The following is a 20,200-nucleotide window of genomic DNA, read 5'->3' as shown; positions in this document are numbered from 1 at the left end:
AGGAGATGAACACTGGAGAGCACAGAGCTGCTGATGACAACTCTGTTTCATAACTGATCAGCGAAGCGCCTCGCTGCCGCTTGACCTTTTAATTACCATCCATCCATCCATCCATCCATCTAGCCGTCCTTTGCTGTGTGTTCAGCTCATGGCTTCAATTATGGTTAACAGAGGAAATGCAAACAACTCAGTTTCGCATGCAAGCTGACCTAATTATCCCAATAACACAAGAATAGTCTTTAAAAAAAGATTGTGTCACCATTATTTACATGAACTACTATTGAATTACAGTATTTATAAAAATAACTGGATTGTCAACATCTAGTCAGTGGGTCAATGGATCACAGACAATTGGTCATTTGTTGTGGCTGTGTTCTAATGTCTACACTAGCAACTACTACCTTCAACTGGATCCCTCTGGCTTCCTCTGTCACACAACCAGCAACGCCACATCATCTGTTCCTCATTGGCTGTGCAACTCAACTGACTGCTGCCTGACCTGTGACAAGCGGACTCACTGATTGCGTGGGAATGCCCTTGGTCATTGAGTGGAGATAAACACAAGGCATTGCTAGGTGATGGGAGTGAAGGGGCTCCCTGTTAGCTAAAGGGGATAATGGAGCCACAGTAGCCAGGTGGCCAGCTGTGTCTTTGAGTGAAGACTAGGACAGAGAATACAGGGTTCTGTGTGAGTGGGCGATTGAGGGATGGGTAGGTCCCCTCAGTGGGGACTGTTCTGTGGAGCTAGAGCAGGAAACCGAGTTACACTCAATGTTCTCTTGACCCAACTGTCCCTGCTATGGCCCACTCGTCCTCCCTTTGGTCTACTGTCCTCTTTCTATGGCCCTCCTGTCCCTTTTGTGCTCTCGTGTCCTGAGAATAAATGCCAGTCCCCACTTACTTGCACACTATGGTCCTACTATGGCCAACATTTCCCCTTCACTGTTGACTAGGCCTACTAATAGACCCACTGCCCCCAATAAGTTCCTTTGGCCCACATGTAAACGTTACCATTCTAGTTTGAGTGTTCATCAAACAACCAACCAAGCCCCCCTCACCCCAGTCTCCTCGGTCTTCGGCACTCCGGACATCGGGCGAGCCGTCCATCTCATCTGGGCTGGCCAGGAAGTCAAAGCCCTTCAGGGCCTCCTCCGTGTCCTGGTCGTCACTCATGTCCGAGGATGAGGAGGGGGACGAAGACGTCTTCTTCCTCACCATCTGTGGAAGACAGAGAGGGTTGAAGAGACGGAGAGGGGGTCTGAGTGACTGAATGAGTTGAGTGAAAGTGTAGGTTTGAATGAGTAGTGTCCAATCAAAAACGGGTCAAAAACGAAGGAAATTGCATTGCATAAACTAGGCTGGATTCTGAGCAAGAATTAAGGCTACAGGCTACCTAACAACTCACTTTCCCGTTGAACTTGGCATCATATTTCTTCAATCCGCAGGACAAAAAAACAATATATACAGTTGAAGTCAGAAGTTTACATACACCTTAGCCAAATACATTTAAACACAGTTTGACAATTCCTGACATTAAATCCTAGTAAAAATTCCCTGACTTAGGTCAGTTAGGATCACCACTTTATTTTAAGAACGTGAAATGTCAGAATAATAGTAGAGATAATGATTTATTTCAGCTTTTATTTCTTTCATCACATTCCCAGTGAGTCAGAAGTTTACATACACTCAATTAGTATTTGGTAGCATTGCCTTTAAATTGTTTAACTTGGGTCAAATGTTTTGGGTATCCTTCCACAAACTTCCCACAATAAATTGGGTGAATTTTGGCCCATTCCTCCTGACAGAGCTGGTGTAACTGAGTCAGGTTTGTATGCCTCCTTACTCGCACACGCCTTTTCAGATCTGCCCACACATTTTCTATGGGATTGAGGTCAGGGCTTTGTGATGGCCACTCCAATACCTTGACTTGTTTTCCTTTTGTTGCCATTTTGCCACAACTTTGGAAGTATGCTTGTCCATTTGGAAGACCCATTTGCGACCAAGCTTTAACTTCCTGACTCATGTCTTCAATATATCCACATAATTTTCCATCCTCATGATGCCATCCATTTTGTGAAGTGCACCAGTCCCTCCTGCAGCAAAGCACCCCCACAACATGATGCTACCACACCCGTGCTTCACGGTTGGGATGGTGTTCTTCAGCTTGCAAGCATCCCCCTTTTTCCTCCAAACATAACGATGGTCATTATGGCCAAACAGTTCTATTTTTGTTTCATCAGACCAGAGGACATTTCTACAAAATGTCCCCATGTGCAGTTACAAACCGTAGACTGGCTTTTTTTTATGGCTGTTTTGGAGCAGTGGCTTCTTCCTTGCTGAGCGGCCTTTCAGGTTATGTCGATATAGGACTCATTTTACTGTGGATATAGATACTTTTGTTCCCGTTTCCTCCAGCATCTTCACAAGATCCTTTGCTGTTGTTCTGGGATTGATTTGCACTTTTCGCACCAAAGTATGTTCATCTCCAGGAGACAGAACGCATCTCCTTCCTGAGCGGTGTGACGGCTGCGTGGTCCCATGGTGTTTATACTTGCATACTATTGTTTGTGCAGATGAACATGGTACCTTCAGGCGTTTGGAAATTGCTCCCAAGGATAAACCAGACTTGTGGAGGTCTACAAAAAAAATTCCAGAGGCCTTAGCTGATTTCTTTTGATTTTCCCATGATGTCAAGCAAAGATGCACTGAGTTTGAAGGTAGGCCTTGAAATACATCCACAGGTACCTCCAGTTGACTCAAATTATGTCAATTAGCCTATCAGAAGCTTCTAAAGCCATGAAAAATTACTTGTGTCATGCACAAAGTAGATGTCCTAACCGACTTACCAAAATTATAGTTTGTTAACAAGAAATGTGTTGTGTGGTTGAAAATCTAGTGTTAATGACTCCAACCTAAGTGTATTTAAACTTCCGACTTCAACTGTAGGTAAGATGTATATCGATTTTGAGACATGACATGTAGTATTTTCATATTGTAATATACGCTTTCGTATTCATTTGAAATTCCTGTTCCTTTTTAAAGATGTCTCACAAAAACTAGCTTCTCTGAAATGTCAATGGAGCTTATGCCAAGCCTTTTCTTTTAAAAGCCTTTTACATTTAATTCAGCACGTGTCATGGTAACTTCGCTTTTTGTAACCCACAGAAAGAACTTAGGAGATGACGACCACAAAATGTAAAATCCTCAAAAGTTAAGAGAAACCTGCACCACTATGTCAACAATGATTGGTGCTTATTATCGGATGTATTCGTATACGAACTCTAACTTTTTGAATAGAATGTTAATATATTAGAGAAAAACCCACTGAATGATTCAGAACATGAATCATATTTTTCTTGGTAAAATGTATTTTGTAACATAAGTGAAATTGTATCACTTAATTTCATCACCACCCTAGAATGAAGTACAAGGAATGAGCCAACATAGCTTGTGACTGCTACTGGTTCGCCTTGACTGTTATTGCTGCCTGTCGCTAATTCAATAGGGTTCCGGCTGTTACTCTATTGTTGTAGCCATTGCTAATGATATCGCTAATGGCTAATTAGAATTGCCCCACGAAGAAGCCCAAGTCACATCATGAATGTGTGTGTGTGTGTGTGTGTGTGTGTGTGTGTGTGTATAAGAGTGTTTGTGTGTCCTTGCTTACAGTGGCCAAGTTCATAATGGTCTTGTCCCTCCCTTCGCTGTCTTCGTCGTCCTCCTCGTCGCTAAACTCGGCGGCGGCGCTTTCTATGAACTTGAAGGCCTCAAGGACTGTGGCCGAGTCAGACATGTCAGGTTTACTGATGGAGAGAACAGAGAGAAAGAGAGACAGATGTTAGTGAGAACACAAAAACAATGCAGGACTTCTACACTTGCAGTTTCTTACTGGATTTCCTTGAAGAATGCTAGTTATCCATTAGTGATAGCATTAGCAATGGCTATGTCAATAGCATTAGCTACAACAGCAATAGCTACAACAGCAGCATTAGCAATAGATATAACAATAGCATTAGCAATAGCTACAACAATAGCATTAGTGATAGCAATACATTTAGGTCAACTACATCAACAGCATTTAGCAATAACAATAGTAATAGTCATTAGCAGTTGCTCACCTGATCATGCCGCTGTCCTTCAGCAAAGATGGCTCAGTGCCGTTCACCATGGGTTCCGGTTTCCTGTCCGACGGCCTCTCTCCGGAGTCTCCAGCCAGGCCCAGCAGTGCTCTGACCCTCTGGGACTTCACATCCAAGATGGTGTCCGTGTAGCCCACCTCCTGAAGGTACCTGGAGGAGTGGAGAAAGTAAGGCCAGACTGAATGTTACGGGAGAGATTGGCTAATAATTTGGAGATTTTGTGCGTAGAGGGATAACTGTCTTTAAGCACTGATCTAGGACCAGCTCTAAATCCTAGGTGCAACTTCCATCTACTCTAGTTTTCACATAACATTGCAGAAGCGACATGACTATATTAGTCATATTTTTACAACTGCTTATGATTTATGGTGTGTCACGCTAATCACTGTGAATTAGGTTTCAAAACAGACGATGAGAGTCCAGATTAAAGGGATAAAATTACACTTGAAAGTGTTTCTAAAACTATTTTCATTAATATTTAAGTAGTTATTTGGAGTTAACTGTATTTAAAGTGGAGTTCCTGGTGTGTTAGTCAGACGGAATAGAGCAGGACATTGACCATTTCAGGAGCCAGATGTACTGGATTAGACAACAAAGACAAAATCCTGGAGAAAATAAAGTTTTGTTAAAGGCAAACAAGCTAGAACTAATCAATATGGCCTACTTTATTCGATACAATTTCTGAAGAAAACAAACATGTTCCTTTATATACCATAGTGTCCAAAGAAAGCAATTGACTGAAACTATTCCCCTCCGAGCAAGAAAAAAAAATCAGTTTTCAGTCACTGCACAACAAGGGAATGAAACAGTATTGGATAATGGAACCAATTAAAACCACACATGAATAGAATCTTAAGCCAACTTACAAACAACAACTTAATAAGATCAAATGCAACATTTCATTAAAGCTCTCCAAAACCACAACATACCTCACTTGGTAGGTAAAACCAAAATCAAGATGACACCCTTCTATCCTGATTCCTTCAAGACGCGCTTAAGTTTTGATGCTGATGCTCCAAGGTCGGAGGTTTTGATAAAACAGCGTCTTGTGCAAGCTTTAACAGAACGAGGGAAGGGGGGGGGGGGGGGGGGGGGGGGGGAGAAAAAAAGTTCCTCTCCGTCTCTTGCTGTACCAGCCTCTTCAGTTGCAGGAGCCCTGAATGCCCTGACACAATCCTCCATTCATGGGCTAACACCATCTCTGTCTCGGGCACTGTGCTTCGTTACACAGACACACACCAGAGACAATACACACACAACACACACACTTCCTCTCAATGAGACGCTGCATTCACATTCCTTCATCCAAGCACGTCATCCAAGGATAATACAATTTAGTGCCCAGATTTATTGCTTGATCTATTTTGGCAATAAGCACATATTCTTGCTAACATAAGGCCTTAAATGCTGTAGGTATTGGAGCTATGTGCAACTTCTCAATGGGTAAAACTGCTCATAACATGCACAGAGGAACGCAAATGAGCCAATACCTCGTATTTAATATTAAAACAAGTTTAAGTTCAATTGTTGAGAAAACGTCAAATATTTTAGTGATAGAAGTCAAGAATACGTGTAACAATGAATGCTGGACTCTGATCAAGTGTCTGAACTTTACTTAGTCTATTTTATTATTTTAACTGTCTTTAGACTAGCTGCACTCCATGATTCCCTGCTCTGCCCTCTTCCCATCGCTCTTCTCTATTCCCCCCCCCCCTATTCTTTCTCTCTTCTCTCTGTCAGGTAAGGTTCAGTGAGTTCATGGTTCTGATGGGGGGAGTGAGGGACCCTGTCCCTTGAGTGGTTCAGTGCCTGCCTGTAGCTGCCGCTCATGTCACTGTTTGCAACACACACAAGCAGACAGATACAACATACACACAAAGATATATACACACACACATCCTCTCTCTTATCCCATTTGAGGGCTTGGTTGCCATTTTGACACACATACACACACACACAGATTTTATATATTATATATAAATAATACATAAAAAAAAAAATATATATATATATAATACATACATATATATATAAAATACATACATATATATATAAAATACATACATATATATATAAAATACATACATATATATATAAAATACATACATATATATATAATACATACATATATATATATAATACATACATATATATATATAACACATACATATATATATATATAACACATACATATATATATATATAACACATACATATATATATATAACACACACACACACACACACACACACACACACACACACACACACACACACACATACACACACATACACACACACACACATGTATGTATGTATATATATGTATGTATTATATATATATATATATATACATACATACATACATACATACATACACACATATATATACATATATATATAAATAATACATACATACATACATACATACATACATACGGGGAAAAAGGATTTAGTCAGCCATCAATTGTGCAAGTTCTCCCACTTAAAAAGATGAGGCCTGTAATTTTCATCATAGGTACACTTCAACTATGACAGATAAAACGAGAAAAGAAAATCCAGAAAATCACATTGTAGGATTTTTAATGAATTTATTTGCAAATTATGGTGGAAAATAAGTATTTGGTCACCTACAAACAAGCAAGATTTCTGGCTCTCACAGACCTGTAACTTCTTCTTTAAGAGGCTCCACTGTCCTCCACTCGTTACCTGTATTAATGGCACCTGTTTGAACTTGTTATCAGTATAAAAGACACCTGTCCACAACCTCAAACAGTCACACTCCAAACTCCACTATGGCCAAGACCAAAGAGCTGTCAAAGGACACCAGAAACTAAATTGCAGACCTGCACCAGGCTGGGAAAACTGAACCTGCAATAGGTAAGTAGAGTGGTTTGACGAAATCAACAGTGGGAGCAATTATTAGGAAATGGAAGACATATAAGACCACTGATAATCTCCCTCGAGTCCCTCGGGTCAAAATGATCCCAAGAACGGTGAGCAAAAATCCCAGAACCACACGGGGGGACCTAGTGAATGACCTGCAGAGAGCTGGGACCAAAGTAACAAAGCCTACCATCAGTAACACACTACGCCACCAGGGACTCAAATCCTGCAGTGACAGACGTGTTCCTCTGCTTAAGCCAGTACATGTCCAGGCCAGTCTGAAGTTTGCTAGAGAGCATTTGGATGATCCAGAAGAAGATTGGGAGAATGTCATATGGTCAGATGAAATCAAAATATAACTTTTTGGTAAAAACTCAACTCGTCGTGTTTGGAGGACAAAGAATGCTGAGTTGCATCCAAAGAACACCATACCTACTGTGAAGCATGGGGGTGGAAACATCATGCTTTGGGGCTGTTTTTCTGCAAAGCGACCAGGACGACTGATCCGTGTAAAGGAAAGAATGAATGGGGCCATGTATCGTGAGATTTTGAGTGAAAACCTCCTTCCACCAGCAAGGGCATTGAAGATGAAACGTGGCTCGGTCTTTCAGCATGTAAGAAGCATTTCAAGGTCCTGGAGTGGCCTAGCCAGTCTCCAGATCTCAACCCCATAGAAAATATTTTGGAGGGAGTTGAACGTCCGTGTTGCCCAGCAACAGCCCAAAAACATCACTGCTCTAGAGGAGATCTGCATGGAGGAATGGGCCAAAATACCAGCAACAGTGTGTGAAAACCTTGTGAAGACTTACAGAAAACGCTTGACCTCTGTCATTGCCAACAAAGGGTATATAACAAAGTATTGAGTTAAACTTTTGTTATTGACCAAATACTTATTTTCCACCATAATTTGCAAATAAATTCATTAAAAATCCTACAATGTGAGTTTCTGGATTTTTTTTCTAATTTTGTCTGTCATAGTTGAAATGCACCTATGATGAAAATTACAGGCCTCTCTCATATTTTTAAGTGGGAGAACTTGCACAATTGGTGGCTGACTAAATACTTTTTTGCCCCACTGTATACACACACACACACACACACACACACAGTCGTGGCCAAAAGTTTTGAGAATGACACAAATATTAATTTTCAAAGTCTGCTGCCTCAGTTTGTATGATGGCAATTATACTCCAGAATGTTATGAAGAGTGATCAGATGAATTGCAATTAATTGCAAAGTCCCTCTTTGCCATGCAAATGATCTGAATCCCCCAAAAACATTTCCACTGCATTTCAGCCCTGCCACAAAAGGACCAGCTGACATCATGTCAGTGATTCTCTCGTTAACACAGGTGTGAGTGTTGACGAGGACAAGGCTGGAGATCACTCTGTCATACTGATTGAGTTTGAATAACAGACTGGAAGCTACAAAAGGAGGGTGGTGCTTGGAATCATTGTTCTCCCTCTGTCAATCATGGTTACCTGCAAGGAAACACGTGACGTCATCATTGCTTTGCACAAAAAGGGCTTCACATGCAAGGATATTGCTGCCAGTAAGATTGCACCTAAATCAAACATTTTAACAGATCATCAAGAACTTCAAGGAGAGCGGTTCAATAGTTGTGATAAAGGCTTCAGGGCGCCCAAGAAAGTCCAGCAAGCGCCAGGACTGTCTCCTAAAGTTGATTCAGCTGCGGGATCGGGGCACCATCAGTACAGAGCTTGCTCAGGAATAGCAGCAGGCAGGTGTACACAGTGCCTTGCGAAAGTATTCGGCCCCCTTGAACTTTGCGACCTTTTGCCACATTTCAGGCTTCAAACATAAAGATATAAAACTGTATTTTTTTGTGAAGAATCAACAACAAGTGGGACACAATCATGAAGTGGAACGACATTTATTGGATATTTCAAACTTTTTTAACAAATCAAAAACTGAAAAATTGGGCGTGCAAAATTATTCAGCCCCTTTACTTTCAGTGCAGCAAACTCTCTCCAGAAGTTCAGTGAGGATCTCTGAATGATCCAATGTTGACCTAAATGACTAATGATGATAAATACAATCCACCTGTGTGTAATCAAGTCTCCGTATAAATGCACCTGCACTGTGATAGTCTCAGAGGTCCGTTAAAAGCGCAGAGAGCATCATGAAGAACAAGGAACACACCAGGCAGGTCCGAGATACTGTTGTGAAGAAGTTTAAAGCCGGATTTGGATACAAAAATATTTCCCAAGCGTTAAACATCCCAAGGAGCACTGTGCAAGCGATAATATTGAAATGGAAGGAGTATCAGACCACTGCAAATCTACCAAGACCTCGCCGTCCCTCTAAACTTTCAGCTCATACAAGGAGAAGACTGATCAGAGATGCAGCCAAGAGGCCCATGATCACTCTGGATGAACTGCAGAGATCTACAGCTGAGGTGGGAGACTCTGTCCATAGGACAACAATCAGTCGTATATTGCACAAATCTGGCCTTTATGGAAGAGTGGCAAGAAGAAAGCCATTTCTTAAAGATATCCATCAAAAGTGTTGTTTAAAATTTGCCACAAGCCACTTGGGAGACACACCAAACATGTGGAAGAAGGTGCTCTGGTCAGATGAAACCAAAATTGAACTTTTTGGCAACAATGCAAAACGTTATGTTTGGCGTAAAAGCAACACAGCTCATCACCCTGAACACACCATGCCCACTGTCAAACATGGTGGTGGCAGCATCATGATTTGGGCCTGCTTTTCTTCAGCAGGGACAGGGAAGATGGTTAAAATTGATGGGAAGATGGATGGAGCCAAATACAGGACCATTCTGGAAGAAAACCTGATGGAGTCTGCAAAAGACCTGAGACTGGGACGGAGATTTGTCTTCCAACAAGACAATGATCCAAAACATAAAGCAACATCTACAATGGAATGGTTCAAAAATAAACATATCAAGGTGTTAGAAGGGCCAAGTCAAAGTCCAGACCTGAATCCAATCGAGAATCTGTGGAAAGAACTGAAAACTGCTGTTCACAAATGCTCTCCATCCAACCTCACTGAGCTCGAGCTGTTTTGCAAGGAGGAATGGGAAAAAATGTCAGTCTCTCGATGTGCAAAACTGATAGAGACATACCCCAAGCGACTTACAGCTGTAATCGCAGCAAAAGGTGGCGCTACAAAGTATTAACTTAAGGGGGCTGAATAATTTTGCACGCCCAATTTTTCAGTTTTTGATTTGTTAAAAAAGTTTGAAATATCCAATAAATGTCGTTCCACTTCATGATTGTGTCCCACTTGTTGTTGATTCTTCACAAAAAAATACAGTTTTATATCTTTATGTTTGAAGCCTGAAATGTGGCAAAAGGTCGCAAAGTTCAAGAGGGCCGAATACTTTCGCAAGGCACTGTAAGTGCATCTGCACGCACAGTGAGGCGAAGACTTTTGGAGGATGGCCTGGTGTCAAGGAGGGTAGCAAAGAAGCCACTTCTCGCCAGGAAAAACATCAGGGACAGACTGATATTCTGCAAAAGGTACAGGGATTGGACTGCTGAGGACTGGTGTAAAGTCATTTTCACTGAGGAATCCCCTTTCCGATTGTTTGGGGCATCCGGAAAAAGCTTGTCCGGAGTAGACAAGGTGAGCGCTATCATCAGTCCTGTGTCATGCCAACAGTAAAGCATCCTGAGACCATTCATGTGTGGGGTTGCTTCTCAGCCAAGGGAGTGGGCTCACTCACAATTTTGCCTAAAAACACAGCCTGGATAAAGAATGGTACAAACACATCCTCCGAGAGCAACTTCTCCCAACCATCCAGGAACAGTTTGGTGACGAACATGCCTTTTCCAGCATGATGGAGCACCTTGCCATAAGGCAAAAGTGATAACTAAGTGGCTCGGGGAACAAAACATGGATATTTTGGGTCCATGGCCAGGAAACTCCCCAGACCTTGAGAACTTGTGGTTAAGCCTCAAGAGGAGGGTGGACAAACAAAACCCCACAAATTCTGACAAACTCCAAGCATTGATTATGCAAGAATGGGCTGCCGTAAGTCAGGATGTGGTCCAGAAGTTAATTGACAGCATGCCAGGGCAGATTGCAGAGGTCTTGAATAAGAAGGGTCAATACTGCAAATATTGACTTTTTGCATCAACTTCATGTAATTGTCAATAAAAAAGCCTTTGACACTTATGAAATGCTTGTAATTATACTTCAGTATTCCATAGTAAGATCTGACAAAAATATCTAGCAGCAAACTTTGTGGAAATTAATATTTGTGTCATTCTCAAAACTTCTGGCCACGACTGTACACGGTTTGTTCTGCAGCCCATGTCAGTGAGACCGGAGAAATATCGACAAGAAGAACCCTGTTACATAGCGTGGGCTGGCGAGATGAGATTAGGGTTGGGGGCTGCGTGGACTATCTGCTGTGCTGTATGTGAGTGTCTGTGTGTAACAGTGCTCCGACATGTGGAACCGAGATGTGGCCACGCCATGTGTGCTGCTGCTGTTGGTGTGCTCTACGAGTTGTGTGAATCATGAAAAGGCATAGCAGAGAGAGCTAGATAGAGGATTGTGTGTGTGTGTAGTTACTGTGTTAGGAGTTGCAGTGCTAACCCTAGTCTGTACATTCCATAGATTGTACTGTGTGTGGATAGCTGGAATAATACAAGTGGATGATTCTGCAATGGATGAGCAAAGACACACACACTTCTCTCATTGCTCCATCACAGTATTGTCTGTTTATTCCTTTTTCTCTATATGTCTCACTCCTATGCATGCACGCACACACACGCATGCATGCATGCACCCGCACTGTTACAGAAACATTACATATTTACCTGGTTTGTTTGATATTAATAGTTAGCAATTAATACTTAACAAATAGGACATTTCTGTTCTGTTTAATTCTGTGTTTCTGTAAAGAGCTGGTTTCCACTCTAGTTCCCTGCAGATAATCTGGGCGTATGGTCACTGGAGATGGCTTGAGCTGACAAATGAGTAAATGACTGCATTACAGAGACAATGTGTTTTACTAGAGATAGTTAAGGAGTAGAACATTGTCTCAAAATAATCCTTGCATCTGGGAAACTAAGCCAGATTGGGGATAAGACAACAACCCATGTGGAGATAACGACAGGATGAACCCAGAGTGGCTTATGATGCTCCTTGGTCTGCATGAGGGGGGTTGAACCAACCCTAACTGAGCATTGTTAGTGTCAGCTATATATAGAACTCTGCATTTGTGTAAAGGTTAGGTTAACTCGGTCCAACACTTAAGAGTGTGGAGGGTGTCGACCAGCCTCATTATTGCAATAATTAATCAATACTAAATAAAGATGATTGTTTGAAGAAATGACCAAGTCTCTCTCAGTACTGAATTTCCACACCATTTTTAGCGATGAGGATGGGATCTCTGCAACTTCAACTGCTCCTGAAGATCTGGGTAAACTGTGCACAGGGGATCAGAAATTGGGATCTCAGGGAAAAACCACACTCATTATTGAGCAGCTGTACCCTCCTATGATCTGAAAGGTAGTGGGCATGGGTGGATACCAGAGTTCGGAGAGAGGTTGGCTTGGTCAATGTATCAATAAGCAAAAAATAATAATTAATAAATAAAAGCCCCTGTTGAGGGTACGCTCAGAGCGAGTTCTTCCTTACGAGGGCCACAGCTTAGGTAACTAGCAGGACTGAGTTGCGTTGATAAGAATGTTCTTAAGTGAGGTATCCTTGGGAATGGTTATTAAATAGCCAGTTGAGGGCAACCAAAAGTCCAGCCCGTAGTACTGAATTGATCACAGTAGGACTGGTGAGGCTTGTGGGAACGAGGGACCAGAGCCTGGTGACACCCTGCAGGGGCACTAGTGCTGGCGGAGTTCTATTAGACGAGGGACCTGCGTCCAGTGACACCTGAAAGAACACTGGCCCTGGCGAAGTCTAATTAGAACGTGTTGTGTTAGTTATGTGTTTTTTAGTGTGTTAACAGGTATGCCCCGGGTTACTATTTTTAGGTGTTTTGATCGTTTTCCTCGTCTGTCTCATTCCCCTCTGTGTTTTTTTGTTTGTGTTTTCTGTGAATGTGATACGAGTGTGTGTGAGGGAAGTATGTTTTGGGAACAGTACTGTGTGAATGTGAATTAGAGTGTGTGAGGGCAGAAATAAGTGTTAATCTTACATTAAGATAAGATATGTAGCGTTATCTTGGGGTCCGTTCAACACTGCCCATCATAGAATATCAGGGGGTGGTATTATTAAGTGCTAGATGTTATTTTAGAAAATAGCTGCAAATCTATAATATCTGGAAGTCTAGGAACCGTTGAGGATACGTGTGGAGCATTATTCCCATAAAGGTCCGGGAAATTAATAATACAAGGCTACAACAGCAATGGATCAAAGTTTGGGGTGGTAAGAGGCTATAGTATTGTGCCCACCTTTATGTTTTTTCCTTAAGAATTGGCTGATGTATGTTTACATTTGGGCATTACAAGTTCATCTTAAAATAACAGATGTTTAATGAGTGTGAAGCAGAGGTTGGTATTCATTTTGTTTAGTAATATTGATAAGGAGGAAGGAGGAGCTCCCCAAACAGGTCAGCGACAAAGCTGTGGAGAAGGACAGAAGGACAGATCAGGGTTGGGTTATAAAAGAATATCATATAAAAAAATATCAGAAACTTTGAACATCCTATGGAGCACCATTAAATCCATTATTGACTCTTTGCAAACTGGAATCCATTTATCTGGAGGCTGCATTCATTGTAGGTGGGGATTTTAACAAGGCTAATCTGAAAACAAGACTCCCTAAATTTGATCAGCATATCGATTGCGCAACCAGGGCTGGAAAAACCTTGGATCACTGCTATTCTAACTTCCGCGACGCATATAAGGCCCTGCCCCGCCCTCCTTTCGGAAAAGCTGACCACGACTCCATTTTGTTGATCCCTGCCTACAGACAGAAACTAAAACAAGAAGCTCCCTGTTGAGGTATGTTCAACGCCGGTCCGACCAATCTGATTCCACACTCCAGACTGCTTCCATCACGTGGACTGGGATATGTTTCGTATTGCGTCAGACAACAACATTGACGAATACGCTGATTCGGTGAGCGAGTTCATTAGAACGTGCGTTGAAGATGTCGTTCCCATAGCAACGATTAAAACATTCCCAAACCAGAAACCGCGGATTGATGGCAGCATTCGCGTGAAACTGAAAGCCCGAACCACTGCTTTTAATCAGGGCAAGGTGACCGGAAACATGACCGAATACAAACAGTGTAACTATTCCCTCCGCAAGGCAATCAAACAAGCTAAGCGTCAGTATAGAGACAAAGTAGAATCTCAATTCAACGGCTCAGACACAAGAGGTATGTGGCAGGGTCTACAGTCAATCACGGATTACAAAAAGAAAACCAGCCCCGTTACGGACCAGGATGTCTTGCTCCCAGGCAGACTAAATCACTTTTTTGCCCGTTTTGAGGACAATACAGTGCCACTGACACGGCCCGCAACTAAAACATGCGGACTCTCCTTCACTGCAGCCGACGTGAGGAAAACATTTAAACGTGTTAACCCTTGCAAGGCTGCAGGCCCAGACGGCATCCCCAGCCGTGCCCTCAGAGCATGCGCAGACCAGCTGGCTGGTGTGTTTACGGACATATTCAATCAATCCCTATCCCAGTCTGTTGTTCCCACATGCTTCAAGAGGGCCACCATTGTTCCCTTTCCCAAGAAAGCTAAGGTAACTGAGCTAAACGACTACCGCCCCGTAGCACTCACTTCCGTCATCATGAAGTGCTTTGAGAGACTAGTCAAGGACCATATCACCTCCACCATACCTGACACCCTAGACCCACTCCAATTTGCTTACCGCCCAAAGAGGTCCACAGACGATGCAATCTCAACCACACTGCCCTAACCCATCTGGACAAGAGGAATACCTATGTGAGAATGCTGTTCATCGACTACAGCTTGGCATTTAACACCATAGTGCCCTCCAAGCTCGTCATCAAGCTCGAGACCCTGGGTCTTGACCCCGCCCTGTGCAACTGGGTACTGGACTTCCTGACGTGCCGCCCCCAGGTGGTGAGGGTAGGCAACAACATTTCCACCCCGCTGATCCTCAACACTGGGGCCCCACAAGGGTGCGTTCTGAGCCCTCTCCTGTACTCCCTGTTCACCCATGACTGCGTGGCCATGCACGCCTCCAACTCAATCATCAAGTTTGCGGACGACACAACAGTGGTAGGCTTGATTACCAACAACGACGAGACGGCCTACAGGGAGGAGGTGAGGGCCCTCGGAGTGTGGTGTCAGGAAAATAACCTCACACTCAACGTCAACAAAACTAAGGAGATGATTGTGGACTTCAGGAAACAGCAGAGGGAACACCCCCCCTATCCACATCGATGGAACAGTAGTGGAGAGGGTAGTAAGTTTTAAGTTCCTCGGCGTACACATCACAGACAAACTGAATTGGTCCACCCACACAGACAGCATCGTGAAGAAGGCGCAGCAGCGCCTCTTCAACCTCAGGAGGCTGAAGAAATTTGGCTTGTCACCAAAAGCACTCACAAACTTCTACAGATGCACAATCGAGAGCATCCTGTCGGGCTGTATCACCGCCTGGTACGGCAACTGCTCCGCCCACAACCGTAAGGCTCTCCAGAGGGTAGTGAGGTCTGCACAACGCATCACCGGGGGCAAACTACCTGCCCTCCAGGACACCTACACCACCCGATGTCATAGGAAGGCCATAAAGATCATCAAGGACAACAACCACCCGAGCCACTGCCTGTTCACCCCGCTATCATCCAGAAGGCGAGGTCAGTACAGGTGCATCAAAGCTGGGACCGAGAGACTGAAAAACAGCTTCTATCTCAAGGCCATCAGACTGTTAAACAGCCACCACTAACATTGAGTGGCTGCTGCCAACACACTGACTCAACTCCAGCCACTTTAAAATTTGGGAATTGATGGGAAATGATGTAAAATATATCACTAGCCACTTTAAACAATGCTACCTAATATAATGTTTACATACCCTACATTATTCATCTCATATGTATATGTATATACTGTACTCTATATCATCTACTGCATCTTTATGTAATTCATGTATCACTAGCCACTTTAACTATGCCACTTTGTTTACATACTCATCTCATATGTATATACTGCACTCAATACCATCTACTGTATCTTGCTTATGCTGCTCTGTACCATCACTCATTCATATATCTTTATGTACATATTCTTTATCCCCTTACACTTGTGTCTATAAGGTAGTAGTTTTGGAATTGTTAGCTAGATTACTTGTTGGTTATTACTGCATTGTCGGAACTAGAAGCACAAGCATTTCGCTACACTCGCATTAACATCTGCTAACCATGTGTATGTGACAAATAAAATTTGATTTGATTTTATTAAAAGATGAAAAGAATAAGGCACCACAACAAACCTGCCAAGAGAGGGCCACCCACCAAAACTCAAGGATCACACATTAATCAGAGAGGCAACAAAGAGACCAAAGATAACCCTGAAGGAGCTGCAAAGCTCCACAGCGGAGATTGGAGTATCTATCCATAGGACAACTTTAAGCCGTACACTCCACAGTGCTGGGCTTTACGGAAGAGTGGCCAGAAAAAAGCCTTTGCTTAAAATAAAAAAAATAAGCAAACACATTTGGTGTTCACCAAAAGGCATGTGGGAGACTCCCCAAACATATGGAAGAAGGTACTCTGGTGAGATGAGACTAAAATTGAGCTATTTGGCCATTAAGGAAAATACAATGTCTGGCACAAACCTAACACCTCTCATAACCCCGAGAATACCATCCATGTTTTTCATCAACAGGGACTGGAAAACTGGTCAGACTTGAAGGAATGATTGGATGGCGCTAAATACAGGGAAATTCTTGAAGGAAACCCGTTTCAGTCTTGCAGAGATTTGATACTGCTAAAGCAACACTCAAGTGGTTTAAGGGGAAACATTTTAATGTCTTGGAATAGTCAAAGAACAGACCTTAATCAAATTGAGAATCTGTGGTATGAATTAAAGATTGCTGTTCACCAGCGGAACCCATCCAACCTGAAGGAGCTGAAGCAGTTTTGCCTTGAAGAAATCCCAGTGGCTAGATGTGCCAAGATTAGAGAGACATACCCCAAGAGACTTCCAGCTGTAATTGCTGCAAAATGTGGCTGTACAAAGTATCGACTTTGGGGGGGTGAATAGTTATGCACACTCAAGTTCATTTTTGTTGTCTTATTTCTTGTTTGTTTCACAATAAAATATATTTTGCATCTTCAAAGTGGTAGGCATGTTGTGTAAATCAAATCATACAACCCCCCCAAATATCCATTTTAATTCCAGGTTGTTAGGCAACAAAATAAGAAAAAATGCCAAGGGGGTTGGGGGGTGAATACTTTCGCAAGCCACTGTAGGTTATTAGTGGGGGTTTTATAGCACTCTAATGAGGTGACATTTTAGTAATAAAAAGGTACAAGGTTAAATGAGGAGTAGAGGGATTGAGCCTTGAGATCATAAAACAAATTAGCTGTGGTTGAAAGTGAGCAGGCAGTGGCACATTTGAAGTAGAGGTATGAGTAACATTCTTTGACTGTTTCTGATGATTGTTTCTTGGTTTTGTAGTTTTGGTGACACCAGTGAATTTGAGCAGGAAGTTAATGTATTCTATAATGATCATCTGTTTCCATTACATGGAAAGTAATTAAAGTAGATTGAAATAAGTATTGAATATTAAGCTGATAAGACAGCACCAACTTTTTGAAGGTTCTACATTTGTTGAACAGTTTTCTATTATACTAAATTAATGCAACAGGTTAAATTGATAGGATTACTGGAAAGGGGCTCTGGGATTGTTTATTTTAGACGGGTCGATTCCACTTAATGGAACACGGTATTATCTGATGTGTCTTGAATTGGATTCTTGCTTCCAGGACAAAAGGAAGTCCAATACAGTATTATGTTAATTAAGGGAGACGTGGAGACCACGTCTCAAACAACTTTTTATTAGATGCCTGTGATCAAATATGATTGATTCCTTACGCTGAGATATTGACTACTATGGTGGAAAAAATGCAAGATTATGTTATAATACTTTTATGGCATGAAATGGTTGTTTTATGCAACAGAATAGAGTATTCTATATATTGTGTGTGTTCTACTGAGGATGGCCCTCTGGGAAATAATACTGACAGGAGATTTAAGATGTCTTTTGGGTGATAAAACCTAAAGAGCATTTCAGAGCGTGAGTTAATGTTTCTGTTCTATACTGTATCAGGGAGAGATGGTTCCAGTTTGGAGTCGGAGGGCCAGACACTGGCCAGACACAATGAAAACTGTTGACACAGCAGATACTGTCTGCTATGTATTATAGGTATATTTCATACATATCTTAACCTTGTGACACATTCTATATATCGGTTGTTCGTCTTGTAGGTTGAAAGGGGTGCATCTTGGCTAGACCTTTGTACTTTTGTCTCGGGGCTCTCAACGAATCTTCTGAGCGTGACCAGCCATGACCAGCCATCATTATCGTAGAGCACTCAAACGATTCACTTTATGTGTGTGCGTTGTATTGACCTGCTCCCTTATTAATTGTGATTAAATATTTAGTTTAAATATTAAGTATAACTCTGACTTGTGTGATAAGTTTGTCTCCTCATTTGATAGTAAAGAAATGAACCACCACACTACATTTGCAACAGAAAAAAGTATTATATTTAGAGTGGTAACAGGAACAATCTATGGCGAAACAGCTGTCACATATGTTGTTGGACATTGGTCTAGTAACGACACCAGGATAAGTTTACATGGTTATGAATGGAGAGACCAGTAAAATAATACAATATGGGAGTGAATTGTCAGACTCGTTGGCGAGATACGTTGCATGCTAAATGAAGCGCACATAAACATTGGGGTACATTAACCTCTCTAGGGTAGGGGGCAGCATTTGGAATTTTGGATGAAAAGCATGCCCAAATTAAACGGCCTGCTACTCAGGCCCAGAAGATATGATATGCATATAACTGGTAGATTTGGATAGAAAACACTCTAAAGTTTTCCAAAACTGTTAAAATAGTGTCTGTGAGCATAACAGAACTGATTTGGCAGGCGAAAACCTGAGAATAATTCATTCAGGAAGTATTATTTTTTTTTTTTTGTAGTTTTCTATTCAATGCTATTACAGTATCCATTGACTTAGGACTCAATTTGCAGTTCCTATGCCTTCCACTAGATGTCAACAGTCTTTAGAAATTGTTTCATGCTTTTATTCTTATAAATGAGGGAGTAAGACCAGTCTGAATGAGTGGACCCTGACGTGTCACAGAGCTTTTTCATGCGCAATCCCGAGAGTGCATTTCTTGTTTACCTTTTATATTGACGACGTTATTGTCCAGTTTAAATATTATAGATCATTTAGGCTAAAAAAACAACCTGAGGATTGAATGTAAACATCGTTTGACATGTTTCTATGAACTTCACGGATACAATTTGGATTTTTTTCTGCCTGTTTTGACTGCGTTTGAGCATGTGGATTACTGAAGAAAACACGCAGGTTTTTGGATATAAAGAGACTATCGAACAAAAGGAACATTTATTGAGTAAATGAATGTCTTCTGAGTGCCACCATATGAAGATAATCAAGGTAAGGGATTAACTTCTGCTTGGCTGGTTACTGTTTGTAATAATTTGTCAACTGGGCTATGTTCTCAAATAATCGTAAGGTATGCTTTCGCCGTAAAGCATTTAAAAAATCTGACACCTTGTGAATCCAACCACGAAGTTAATCTTTAAATGTAAAATACGTTTTGTTTTCTGAATTTTTATAAATTAGTATTTCTGTATTTGAATTTGGCGCTCTGCAATCTCACTGGATGTTGGCCAGATGGGACGCTAGCGTCCCACATACCCTAGAGGTTAAAACAAATGATTAATGATTTGAGGGAGTACAATGGACTTATTATGTTTTGTTTGTAGTTAAAACATTTGGGTTGCTGATTATGATATTAGTATAGTGAATGCTAAAGAAAGACACTTTCGCTTCCAGGAAAAAGAGGTAAACATTTCTCTCTCACTTTTAAATGTCTTGGGAGAGGGGTGAGTGAAATTCAGCAGTTTTATAGATAAAGGTATCCGCATCCGGTGGTTAAGAGGAGTTAAATTAAATAGGGCCTGGCCTG

General features: G+C 41.8%; 1 protein-coding gene across 3 annotated transcripts in view; it reads right to left on the bottom strand.

Annotated features, from left to right (window-relative positions):
* Positions 1 to 20,200, bottom strand: part of strn (striatin, calmodulin binding protein) — an 86,964-nt gene that overhangs the window by 16,186 nt on the left and 50,578 nt on the right. For all 3 annotated transcript variants that reach the window (XM_021568210.2, XM_021568212.2, XM_021568211.2), the window contains exons 5-7: positions 4,119 to 4,289; positions 3,668 to 3,803; positions 1,059 to 1,218 (exon numbers count right to left, since the gene is read on the bottom strand). In XM_021568210.2, the coding sequence (XP_021423885.1) occupies positions 1,059 to 1,218; positions 3,668 to 3,803; positions 4,119 to 4,289 (467 nt within the window). The remainder of the gene's footprint in view (positions 1 to 1,058; positions 1,219 to 3,667; positions 3,804 to 4,118; positions 4,290 to 20,200) is intronic.

The sequence above is a fragment of the Oncorhynchus mykiss genome, chromosome 17, assembly GCF_013265735.2.
Source record: "Oncorhynchus mykiss isolate Arlee chromosome 17, USDA_OmykA_1.1, whole genome shotgun sequence".
In the NCBI taxonomy this organism is placed as follows: domain Eukaryota; kingdom Metazoa; phylum Chordata; class Actinopteri; order Salmoniformes; family Salmonidae; genus Oncorhynchus; species Oncorhynchus mykiss.
This window is presented reverse-complemented; position numbering and strand designations above follow the sequence as displayed.